General features: G+C 43.6%; 1 protein-coding gene and 1 non-coding gene across 3 annotated transcripts in view; one reads left to right on the forward strand and one right to left on the reverse strand.

The window, feature by feature from the left end:
* Positions 1 to 13,043, forward strand: part of CBL (Cbl proto-oncogene) — a 96,803-nt gene that overhangs the window by 77,921 nt on the left and 5,839 nt on the right. For both annotated transcript variants that reach the window (XM_023208459.1, XM_023208460.2), the window contains 3 exons: positions 1,199 to 1,330; positions 1,428 to 1,805; positions 4,110 to 4,204. In XM_023208459.1, coding sequence (XP_023064227.1) covers positions 1,199 to 1,330; positions 1,428 to 1,805; positions 4,110 to 4,204 — 605 coding nt within the window. The remainder of the gene's footprint in view (positions 1 to 1,198; positions 1,331 to 1,427; positions 1,806 to 4,109; positions 4,205 to 13,043) is intronic.
* Positions 6,126 to 6,230, reverse strand: LOC111540375. Its single transcript, XR_002730961.1, has one exon. It is a non-coding gene; the product is annotated as a U6 spliceosomal RNA (small nuclear RNA).

Consider the following 13,043-nt stretch of genomic DNA (forward strand, 5'->3'; position numbering starts at 1 on the left):
GCCCAGGCTGGAGTGCAGTGGCCGGATCTCAGCTCACTGCAAGCTCCGCCTCCCGGGTTCACACCATTCTCCTGCCTCAGCCTCCCGAGTAGCTGGGATTACAGGCGCCTGCCACCGCGCCCAGCTAGTTTTTTGTATTTTTTAGTAGAGACGGGGTTTCACCATGTTAGCCAGGATGGTCTCGATCTCCCGACCTTGTGATCCGCCCGTCTCGGCCTCCCCAAGTGCCAGGATTATAAGCTTGAGCCACCGCGCCCGGCCTTTTTTTTTTTTTTTTTTTTAACAAATTTCACCTTAAAATTTTTTTTTTAGTTAAAAAAATTTTTTTGGGATCTCTGGTGTTGAACTCCTGGCCTCAAGCAATCCTCCTGCCTCCCAAAATGCTAGGATGACAGGTGTGAGCTGCTGTACCCACTCTATCTTCTTTCTTATTTTAATAACCCATAGAGAATTCATCGTCATTGATCTGTTTCTTTGTTATGTCCCTTAAACATTGTTTTCCCAGGTACTTTGTTGAGAGGTTAATATCTGTACCCCGCCCCCCATCCTTTTTTCTTTTGCCGAGACAGGCTCTTGCTCTGTTGCCCATGCTGGAGTACAGTAGCATGATTATGGTTCACTGCAGTCTCAAACTCCTGGGCTCAAGCAATCTTCCTGCTTTAGCCTCCCAAATAGCTGTGTGCCACCATGGCCCAGCTAATTTTTTATTTTATTTTTTGTAGAGGCGGGGTCTCACTATGTTGCCCATACTGGTCTCGAACTTCCGCCTCCCAAAATGTTAGTATTACAGGTGTGGGCCACCATGCATGGCCTGCCCCTTTCTTTTTCTACGGATTCCTATTTTTAATCTTGAAAAGATTTTTTTTTCTTTCTCCAAAGATGAGGGGGTAGAAAACTGTAGTAATTTTTTAAATTGTAAGCTAGGAAATGTTTTGTCACCCTGTCCTTTCTAGATGGATTACCTGTAGCTTGCCATGGGTATGGTGTTTCTGTGATTGAGAGTGCCCTCTTATGGTGACACCAAAATTACTCAGGAAGTGCTAGAGTATCTGGAAGTTTTTTAAGACCTTAAACCTAAGTCTGGCCCATTTGTAGCTATAAGTGTTCCCATGGTATTTGCCATCCACAGCTTTAGGAGAGTTGAAAGATGCCATTTCCCCAAACGAGAGTAACCTGTTAAATTTTTTATGTACCCTAGGTGGAACGGCCGCCTTCTCCATTCTCCATGGCCCCACAAGCTTCCCTTCCCCCAGTGCCACCACGACTTGACCTTCTGCCGCAGCGAGTATGTGTTCCCTCAAGTGCTTCTGCTCTTGGAACTGCTTCTAAGGTAAAGCATTTTCCATTACTGCAGTTTTTGGATTCTTTGCTGTGTACTAGTGGGTTTTTATTGTTTTTATTGATTTGCTTTCACCATGTTTCCACAGGCTGCTTCTGGCTCCCTTCATAAAGACAAACCATTGCCAGTACCTCCCACACTTCGAGATCTTCCACCACCGCCGCCTCCAGACCGGCCATATTCTGTTGGAACAGAATCCCGACCTCAGAGACGCCCCTTGCCTTGTACACCAGGCGATTGCCCATCCAGAGACAAACTGCCACCTGTCCCCTCTAGCCGCCTTGGAGACTCATGGTTGCCCCGGCCGATCCCCAAAGTACCAGTATCTGCCCCAAGTTCCGGTGATCCCTGGACAGGAAGAGAATTAACCAACCGGCACTCACTTCCATTTTCATTGCCCTCACAAATGGAGCCCAGACCAGATGTGCCTAGGCTCGGAAGCACGTTCAGTCTGGATACCTCCATGGTGAGTCTTAATTTTGAAACTATTTAACCTGTTAAGAAGTATGTGTGGACCAGGCACAGTGGCTCATGTCTGTAATCCCAGCCCTTTGGGAGGCCAAGGTGGGCGAATCGCTTGAGCCAAGGATTTCGAGACCAGCCTGGCTGGGCAACGTGGTGTTTTCGAAACCCTGTCTCTACAAAAATTACAAAAATTAGCTGGGCATGGTGGCACATGCCTGTAATTCCAGCTACTTGGGAGGCTGAGGTGGGAATATTGCTTGGGCCCAGGAGGCCAGGGTTTCTGTGAGCCATGATTGTGCCACTGCACTCCGGCCTAGGCAACAGAGTGAGACCGTGTCTTGAAAAAAAAGAAGAAAGAAAAGGAAATATGTGTGGATAGAAGTTTATGGGTTGAAATTTTGTGATAGGTTTTATCTGGAATTCAGAGATGCTATAACGTAATTCTTACCCTCAAGAAGTGTGGCTGGGTGCGGTGGCTTACACCTGCAATCACAGCACTTTGGGAGGCCGAGGCAGGTGGATCACCTGAGGTCAGGAGTTCGAGACCAGCCTGGCTAACATGATGAAACCCCATTTCTACTAAAAATACAAAAAATTAGCTGGGCCTGGTGGCGGGTGTCTGTAGTTCCAGCTACTCGGGAGGCTGAGGCAGGAGAATCGCTTGAACCTGGGAGGCAGAGGTTGCAGTGAGCTGAGATCATGCCACTGCACTCCAACCTGAGCAACAAGAGTGAAAGTTTGTCTCGAAAAAAAAAAAAAAAAAAAAGTGTGTATGTTCATAGACCAAATGAGGCAGTTTGTAAATATTGCAGCAAATGTCCTTTTATAAATGCCATTTGTAATCTAACTAGAAAACACTTAAGTTTTAGAGAAATAAGAGGTTATTCCCAGGTAGGGCAATCACGAGGACTTTATAGAAGGAGTGGCATCTGAATCTGAAGTATTTCTTTGGAAGTGGATACGGTTTTCAGCTTGTTAACAGCCACAATGACAAATGCTTAAGGTGTATTGTGGAATGACGATTAGGTTATTTTAAGTAGAGCAGAAATTATGTCAGTAGGAGAAAGAGCTGGAAGGGAACATCACACTAGATTAGAGAGACTTGAATACCCTCTTCCAGAAGAATTTTAATTTATATGGTAGGAAATGAAGAGCATTTGGAGGTAGGTTATTGGTCCTTTGTCTAAATATGCAAGAAAGGGTCCAGAACTGGGAGGTGGGAGAGGAATATTTGATGTTTTGTTCATTTATGCACTCAACAAAAAGTCTTGCCCTCACAAAGTTTATATTCTAATGGGAGGAAGATGGAATATAAACATGTTAATTGAATAACATAGTATGTTCACAGTCACAAGTGCTATGGAGAAAAATAGCCCAAAGAAGGGTATAGAGAGAAAGCTGGCACAGGAGTGGGAGGTACATGAAGTTACAGAGTACAATTCTGAGCAGAAACCTGTAGCAGTAGGGAGGACCCGCCATGCTGATCCCAGGGGAGATTATTCCAGGACGAAGGAAAAAGCAAGTGAGTTTGGGAGAGACTTTGAAGAGTAAAAAAGGGGTTTAATATAGCCAGTACTAAATGAGCGAGAGAGAGAATCATTGTTTATGAGCAGAGTGGGTAGCCAGATTAGGTCGAAGCCTCTTGAGAGCATGAAATAAAGACTTGTTAAGGCTTGAAAAGCAGTCAGTGCATGGGAAAAAAGATAAGAAGTACCACATGTGTACCGCATGCACATAAAGACGAAGCTTTTACCTGGCTGACTGTTGAATTTGAAATGAGCAGTTGATGGAAGCATTGGCAAACAGGCAGTCAGAAATCTAAGGAGATGGAATGGGAAGAGTAAAGTTGAGAAATGTGGCACTAAGTGAATGGCATATTCTTTCGTTGCAGAGAAGGTAACACTCAAGTGGTACCAGTGAGGTGGACGGTTTAATTAGTGAGTGTGGATTAGGTTTGACTTTCTGTCAGCATCAGTATGGAATGACCGTTTTGAGTTTGGATATAGATTATTTAAGATACTAATGGTATTTGTGTGGATAGGCAATTTACTCAAATCTTTTTAGAATTAAACCAAAAAGTTCATTTCCCTGCCTCTTTCTAGATCTCCATCTCCCTAAACCTTACATTTGAAGGTTCTTCAGAACCTTAAGGCCTCTAAGCCTTAAGGTCAGATGTGATAACCCCTGGGCATGGCATTGAGAGTTAGGTCTGTATCTGTTGTTGTTATTTTGAAAAGGTTCAGTAAGAGGAGCAGCTCAGCTGTGGTAAGAAAGTTGTTTTTCAACACTTTTCTTTACTTTCCAGAGTATGAATAGCAGCCCATTAGTAGGTCCAGAGTGTGACCACCCCAAAATCAAACCTTCCTCATCTGCCAATGCCATTTATTCTCTGGCTGCCAGGTAAGTCTGCTAAAGCTATATATATTTCATACAGTGGAGTTGGTACTTGTGAAAAGTTTACTTGCAGAAAATTGACAAAACCCAGAGAAGTGTAAAAAAGAAAATAAAAATTTCTGTTTGCACCATGTAGAAATGATTATATTTTATGTTTTAGAGTATTTCCTTCTTTTCCTTTTTCTACATGCATGTACCTTGATCTGTGTTGCTGGGGCCTGTCAATTTTATTAATATTTTCTTTTTTTTTTTTTTGAGACGGAGTCTCGCTCTATCGCCCGGGCTGGAGTGCAGTGGCCGGATCTCAGCTCACTGCAACCTCCGCCTCCCGGGTTTACGCCATTCTCTCGCCTCAGCCTCCTGAGTAGCTGGGACTACAGGCGCCCGCCACCTTGCCCGGCTAGTTTTTTGTATTTTTTTAGTAGAGACGGGGTTTCACTGTGTTAGCCAGGATGGTCTCGATCTCCTGACCTCGTGATCCGCCCGTCTCAGCCTCCCAAAGTGCTGGGATTACAGGCTTGAGCCACCGCGCCCGGCCATTTATTAATATTTTCAAGGAGGTTATTTTGGATATCTGCTCTCTGTTGCATTGCTCTGTGCTCTTTATTCTTCAGAGCAGCTTTAAGTTTAATTTGCTGTTTTTCTAGCTTCATGAAATGGATGCTGTGTTGGTCTGCTCAGGCTGCCATCACAAAATACCACATATTGGGTGGTTTAAATAGTGGAAATTTATTTTCCCTCAGTTCTGGAGGCTGGAATTCTGAGATCAGGGTGCCTGCATGGTGGCTTTCCGGTGAGGGCGCTCTTCCTGCATCTCACTGTGTCCTTACATGGCCATCCTCAGTGTTTGCGCAGATAGAGAGAAAGAAAGAGAGCGCGCACAAACTCTCTGGGGTCTCTTCCTATACGGACACCAATGCTACTGGATCTGACGTCTTCCAACCTTGATTACATCCTTAGAGGCCCCATCTCCAAATACAGCCACCCCTCAGTATATATGCATGCAGGGGGTTAGTTCCAAGACCCCAGCATATACCAGAACACCCATGGTCGGGTCCCACACTTGGCCATGTGGAGCCACATATATGAAAAGTTGACCCTCCCTATGTGTGGGTTCTGATGAATACTGTATTTTCAAGCCAAACTTGCTTGTAATCACAGAACCCAAGGATACAAAAGCCTGACTGTGTTTATTGATAAAAATCTATGTGCACACTGAGAATAAGGGCTTCAACAGATGATTTTAGGGGGAACACAAGCAGATATTTTACAGTATTCCACCCATTTTGATATGTCATATTTTCATTAAGTTCAAAATACATACTTTTTCTATTTGTGGTTTCTTGAATTTATGGGTTATTTATATGTTGCCTGATTTTCATACCTTTGAAAATTTTCTTGTTATCCTTCTGTTACTGGTGGCTTTATTCCAGTGTGATCAGAAACCATATTGTCAACTAGTTTATGGTAAAATTTGGTAATTTGTATCACCCTCAGTTCCTAAGAATGTGTATTTTTTAGTTTTTGGGTTGTAGCATTCTATGTAAGTTAATGAGGTCAAATTTGTTAATTGTGTTAAATCTTGTATCTCCCTAGAACCTTTTTTAAATCTCTCTGCTATTGGATAACTGAGAGGAGAATATTAAATTCTCCACCTATGACTGTGGTTTTTTCTTTTCCTTTTAGTTATATTTATTTGTGTTATCTGTATATTTAGCCTATGTAATTGGGGTACATAGAAACTTAGACTTTCTGATGCTAAATAAGTTTTTATTATAATCAAATATACCTCTTTTATTCAGTAATTCTGTTTCTTGCCTGCCTTAAGTCTGCTTTGCCATACATGAAAGTGGTTACATCACCTGTCTTTTAGTATTTGCATAACCTCTGTTTATACCATTTCACTCCTTCTATTCTTTTTTTTTTTTTAAATATGGAACGCTTGACGAACTTGTGTGTCATCCTTGTGTAGAGGCCATGGTAATCATCTCTCTGTCGTTTCAGTTGTATGAGCTGCTGAAGTGAGCACAACTCCTTCTATTCTTTAATAGTTATCACAAGGTTCTATCATGCACTTTTTTGACTTTTGTTAGAGTTTTGTTTATTTATTTATTTAGAGATAGAGTCTTGATCTGTTGCCCAGGTTGGAGTGCAGAGACTCAATCATAGCTCACTGCAGCCTCAGTGTACTGAGCTCAAGAGAACCTCTGGCCTCAGTCTCCTGAGTAACCAGGACTCCAGGCATTCACCATCATGCCTGGCTAAGTTTTAAATTTTTTATTTTTAGTAGAGACAAGGTCTAGCTGTGTTTCCCAGGCTGGTCTTGAACTACTGGTGTCAAGAGATCCTCCTGTCTCAGCTTCCTCAAATGCTGGGAAATACAGATGTGAGCCATCACAGCCAGCCTAGAGTGTATTTTAAATCAGCATCTCTGTTTGTTGCCCAGGCTGGAGTGCAGTGGCGCAATCTTGGCTAACTGTAGCCTAAACCTCCCAGGCTCAAATGATCCTCCTGCCTCAGCCTCCCGAGTAGCTGGGACCACAGATGCGCGCTACCACACTCAGCTAATTTTTGCATTTTTTTGTAGAGATGTTGCCCAGGCTGGTGTGGAACTTCTGGGCTCAAGTGATTTGCCCACCTTGGCCTCCCAAAGTACAGGGATTATAGGCGAAAGCCACCGTGCCCAGCCCACTTTTAATTTTTTAAAAGGATACTTGGCTGTGCGTGGTGGCTCATGCCTGTAATCCCAGCACTTTGGGAGGCCGAAGCGGGCGGATCACGAGGTCAGGCGATCAAGACCATCGTGGCTAGCACGATGAATCCCCATCTCTACTAAAAATACAAAAAAATTAGCCGGGCATGGTGGCGGGCTCCTGTAGTCCCAGCTACTTGGGAGGCTGAGGCAGGAGAATGGCATCAATCCAGTTTTGTCTTGTTTTGTTTTGAGATGGGGTCTTGCTCTGTCACCCAGGCTGGAGTCCAGTGGCATGATCTCAGCTCACTGCAACCTCTGCCTCCTGGGTTCAAGTGAGTCTCCTGCCTCACCTTCCAAGTAACTGGGATTCCAGGTGCACGCCACCCCGCCCAGCTAATTTTTTTATTTTTATTTTATTTTTTTGAGATGGAGTCTCGCTCTGTCGCCCAGGCTGGAGTGCAGTGGCCGGATCTCAGCTCACTGCAAGCTCTGCCTCCAGGGCTTACGCTGTTCTCCTCCCTCAGCCTCCCGAGTAGCTGGGACTACAGGCGCCTGCCACCTCGCCCGGCTATATTTTTTGTATTTTTTAGTAGAGACGGGGTTTCACCGTGTTGGCCAGGATGGTCTTGATCTCCTGACCTCAAGTGATCTGCCTGCCTCGGCCTCCCAAAGTGCTGGGATTTATAGGCATGAGCCACTGTGCCTGGCCCAGTATAGCATCTGAACTGAAGCTATTTTCTTTTTCTTTTTTTTTTTTTTTGAGGCAGAATCTCACTCTGTCGCCCAGGCTGGAGTGCAGTGGCACAGTTTTGGCTCACTGCAAGCTCCACCTCCCGGGTTCACGCCATTCTCCTGCCTCAACCTCCCAAGTAGCTGGGACTACAGACGCCCACCACTGCGCCTGGCTAATTTTTTGTATTTTTAGTAGAGACGGAGTTTCACCGTGTTAGCCAGGATGGTCTCAATCTCCTGACCTCGTGATCCACCCGCCTTGGCCTCCCAAAGTGCAGGGATTACAGGCGTGAGCCACCGCGCCCGGCCTAAAGCTATTTTCTTTAAGCAGTTTAAAAATAGCATTCCACTCTTTTTTGGCTTCCATCGTTTCTGTTGAGAACTAAGCTCTCAGCCTTAATGTTACTCCTTTAAAGGTAGTGTTTCTTGACTGTGAGTGGTGGCTCACACCTGTAATCCGAACACTTTGGGAAGCCAAGGCAGGAGGATCGCTTGAGTCTGGAGTTTGAGACCAGTCTGGGCAACATAGTAAGACTCCCATCTTTACAAAAAATAAAAAGTCAGCCGGGCATGGTGGCACACGCCTGTAGTCCCAGCTACTGTGGAGGCTAAGGTTTGCTGGAGCCCAGGATGTTGAGGCTGCCGTGAGCTGTGATGGCACTACTTCACTCCAGCCTGGGTTACCGAGGAAGACCCGGTCTCAATAAAATAAAATTGAAAAATAAATAGGCTGGATAAATAGGCCAGGTGCAGTGGCTCACGCCTGTAGCCTCAGCATTTTGGGAGGCCGAGGCAAGTGGATTGCCTGAATTCGGGTTTGAGATCAGCTTGAGCAACATGGCAAAACCCTGTCTCTGTGAAAAAGATACAGAAAAATAGCTGGGCATGGTGGTGCACACCTGTGGTCCGAGCTGCTCAGGAGGCTGAAGTGGGTGGATTGCCTAAGCCTAGAAGGTCGAGGCTGTAGTGAGCCATGATTGTGCCACTGTACTCCAGCATGGGCAACACAGTGAGACCGTGTCTCAAAAAATAAAAATGTATATTAAAAAAAAAAAGATAATACTTCTTTTCCTAGGTACCTACAAAATGTTTTTCCCCCCTCTGGTCCTAGCAGTTTTACTATATCTTCCTCTGTGGTTTTCTTTGTATTTATCTTTTAATCCTTCATAAGTTTTTTTCTTCTTCTTCTTTTTTTTAAAGACGGAGTCTCACTCTGTCACCCAGGCTGGAATACAATGCTGTGATCTCAGCTCACTGCAACCTCTGCCTCCCAGGTTCCAGCAGTTCTCCCACCTTAGCCAAGTAGCTGGGATTTTAGGCATTTTTGTATTTTTAGTAGAGATAGGGTTTCACCATTTTGGCCAGGCTGGTCTTGAATTCCTAATGTCAAGTGATTCACCTGCCTCAGCCTCCCAAAGTGCTAGGATTCCAGGCATGAGCCACTGCACCCTGACCTCCTTTTCTTTTTCAAACACTAACTGGAACCAAGCCTTCGTAAGTTTGGTAAAGTTTATTTAGTTTGTGATATTTTTAATCAGTTTTAGGACATTGTCAGCCACTTTTTCTGAAAACAGACTGAATATTGCAGTCCTTCTTTGTCCTCTTCTTCTGGGACTACCTTTTCCGGAATGTTAGACCTTTTCACTATGTCTCTGAGAGCTCTTATGCTGATATCTTTTTTTTCCATTGTTTTTTCTCTGCATACTTTATTTTCTTTGATTTTTGAATTTTTTCAGCCTCCCTAGTAACTGGGACTATAGGTGTGCACCACCACACGCAGCTAATTTTTGTATTTTGTGTGCATACAGGGTTTTGCTGTGTTGTCCAGTTGTATTTTTAGATACAGATGCTCCTCAACTTAAGATGGGGTTATGTCCTGGTAAACCCATTGTAAGTTGAAAGTGCATTTTGACTTATAGTATTTTTGACTGGGTTTATCCAGATACTGCTCCATTATAAGTAGAGAAGTGTATTGAATGTTTATTACTTTTGCACCATTGTAAAGTTGAAAAATCATAAGTTGGGTACTGTGTTGTATTTTTAAGTTCTAGTGTTTCCATGTGATTTTTAAAAATGTATCGATTCTATCCTTTTTTTTTTTTCTTTTTCTTTTTTGAGACGGAGTCTCGCTCTGTCGCCCAGGTTGGAGTGCAGTGGTGCAGTCTTGGCTCTCTGTAAGCTCTGCCTCCCAGGTTCAAGCGATTCTCCTGCCTCAGCCTCCCGAGTAGCTAGGATTACAAGCATGTGCCACCACCACGTCTGGCTAATTTTTCTATTTTTAGTAGAGACAGGGTTTCACCGTGTTGGCCAGGCTGGTCTTGAATTCCTGACCTCAGGTGATCCACCCGCCTCAGCCTCCCAAAGGGATGCGATTACAGACATGAACCAGCGTGCCCATCCCATCTTCTTTTTTTATTAAACAAATAAATTATTATTTTAATGGCCATATATAACTCCAACTCTGTCCAGCTTGGCAAGACAGCCAAAATATCTATTTAGCTTTTCGATTGCTGCTTTCTGCTTGTTTTCTCAAAATCTAGCCCCATGCATAAACAGTTTAGGGATTTGCAATAGCTCTAGGGAAAATTGCTGGCATTGCACGTATACTTCTCTACTCTTCCCTTCTCTATACTTTTTGGTCCCTCATAACTTGGCTGTCATTGTACCCCAAAATTCCTGTCTCCTCTTAGTCTGTTTTCTGTTGTTATAACAGAATACCTGAGATTAAGTAATTTATAAAGAAGAGAAGTTTGTATTTAGCCCATGCTTTTGGAAGCTGGAATGTTGAAAAGCATGGCGCTGACATGGTGAGGGCCTTCCTGCTACCTTGTAACAAGGCATCAGCATGTGAAGATGGTAACTAAGTTTCCAACACATGAAATTGGGGGACACATTTATATCTTAGCATTCTCACCAGCCCATTGAGACTACTTTAAACCCCTAGTTCAAAGCCCCTAATACAGGGTTTACTCTAATGTATTCTTTCTTAAATCTTAGCCTGTTAAATCATGGCTGCCTGGTTGCTCTCCAGCGTCTTCTTTCTTTTAAAGTATATATTGCCAACATGCTTTGTGAGGAGGTTCAATTATATATTTTATGGACTTTATTAACAGAGAATTATAATTAAAAATTTTTTAAGTCAGGCACAGTGGCTCACACCTGTAATCCCAGCACTTTGGGAGGCCAAGGTGGGTGGATCACTTGAGGTTAGGAGTTCGAGACCAGCCTGGCCAACATGGTGAAACCCTGTGTCTACTAAAAACACAAAAATTAGCTGAGTGTGGGGGCGGGCGCCTGTACCACCAGCTACTTGGGAGGCTGAGGCAGGAGAATCACTTGAATACGGGAAGTAGAGGTTTCAGTGAGCCGAGATCGCGCCATTGCACTCCAGCCTGGACGACAGAATGAGACTCCGTCTCCAAAAAAAAATTTATTGCCTTTTTAATGGCCCTTTTTACAAAAATAATACATGTTAACTAAAATTTAGAAAATACAGGTAAGCAGGCTGGGCGCAGTGGCTCATTCCTGTCATCCCAGCAGTTTGGGAGGCCGAGGCTGGCGGATCACGAGGTTGAGATCGAGACCATTCTGGCCAACATGGTGAAACCCTGTCTCTACTAAAAATACAAAAATTAGGCCGGGCGCGGTGGTTCAAGCCTACATGTAATCCCAGCACTTTGGGAGGCCGAGACGGGTGGATCACAAGGTCAGGAGATCGAGACCATCCTGGCTAACCTGGTGAAACCCCGTCTCTACTAAAAAATACAAAAAACTAGTCGGGTGAGGTGGCGGGCGCCTGCAGTCCCAGCTACTCGGGAGGCTGAGACAGGAGAATGGTGTGAACTTGGGAGGCGGAGCTTGCAGCTTGCAGTGAGCTGAGATCTGGCCACTGCACTCCAGCCTGGGTGACAGAGCGAGACTTCGTCTCAAAAGAGAAAAAAAAAAAAAAGCAAAAACAAAAATTAGCTGGGTGTGGTGGCATGTGCCTGTGGTCTCAGCTGCTTGGTAGGCTGAGGCAGGAGAATCGCTTGAACCTGGGGGGCGGAGGTTGCAGTGAGCCGAGATTGCGCCACTGCACTCCAGCCCGGTGACAGAGTGAGACTCTGTCTCAAAAAGAAAAAAAAAAAGAAAAGAAATACAGGTAAGCAACACTGAAGAAATAAGTGGTATCTATAATCTTACTACCTAGAATCAGACAGTAGTTAGCAATTTGATACATGTTCATCGCCATTCTTTCTTGTATGAAATCATATTGTCATTGCTGGTTTTCACTAGAAATATCTTGAACATCTTTGCATGTTATTACATATTCTATTGCAATGATTTTCAAATTATTTCACATGATTATACATCAGTGTAACTAACTTAAGTGGAATCTCAGTTTGTAAAATAGGTAAGAACAGATCTATTGTAGTAGAAGCAGGGGTAGGCTTCTGTGGCTCCTGCTTGGAACCTCTAAGGCACTTGGGGACACAGTTGTGTGGCTCAATATTTATTCAGTACATTATTATTTGGTATTTAAGTTATTGTGTAATTTTCCAGCATTATAAATAATGCTGCAATGAATGTTCTTGATGGTTTCCTTAGGGAAAATTCTCAGAAATGGAGTTTCTGAGACCAAGAGTATGCGTGTTTGGTAAATACTTTTGTTGAATTACACAACAGAAACGTATCAATTCCTTATTTCTACAGCTGTGTAACAAAGTACCTATTCATTTCCCTACACCTTCACTGACACAATGTGGCCAAACACCAGATTAAGAACAAACTAGGGCTGGGTGGGGTGGCTCAGGCCTGTAATCCTAGCATTTTGGGAGGCTGGAGCGGGAGGATCACTTGAACCCAAAAGTTTAAGACCAGCCTGGGCAACATAGTGAGACTCTGTTTCTACAAAAAAAATTTTTTTTTTTTTTTTTTTAATGAGCCTGGTGTTGTGGCACATGCCTGTAGTCTCACCTACTGAGGAGGCTGAGGCCGGGAGGATCACTTGAGCCCGGGAGATTGAGGCTGCAGTGGGTTGTCATTGTGCTACTGTGCTCCAGCGAAAAATCTAAGTGTTTCTTTGTTAATATGGATTGTCCTCCCGCCATCTCATTTTATTGTGAAAAATTACAAAGATAGTAGAGGTGAAAGAATTTTACAGTGAACACCCATATACTGATCACCTGGATTCTACTTTTAGCATTTTATTATATTTGTCTTATCAAACTATATGTCTGTCTTTTGATGTTTTCAAAGTAAATTGTAGATACCAGTACATTTCTGTCTCAGAACTTCAGCATGCATTGCACAAATCTTAAGTGGATATTTGCCATTAACGGCAAAAAACACAATTACTTTTGCACCAACCTAATAAAAGTAATATGTAGACATAAGAAAAAAGCTCAAGTGAGATTAAAGGGGACTTTTACGTTCTGT

Source organism: Piliocolobus tephrosceles, chromosome 13, assembly GCF_002776525.5.
Source record: "Piliocolobus tephrosceles isolate RC106 chromosome 13, ASM277652v3, whole genome shotgun sequence".
NCBI classification, from domain to species: domain Eukaryota; kingdom Metazoa; phylum Chordata; class Mammalia; order Primates; family Cercopithecidae; genus Piliocolobus; species Piliocolobus tephrosceles.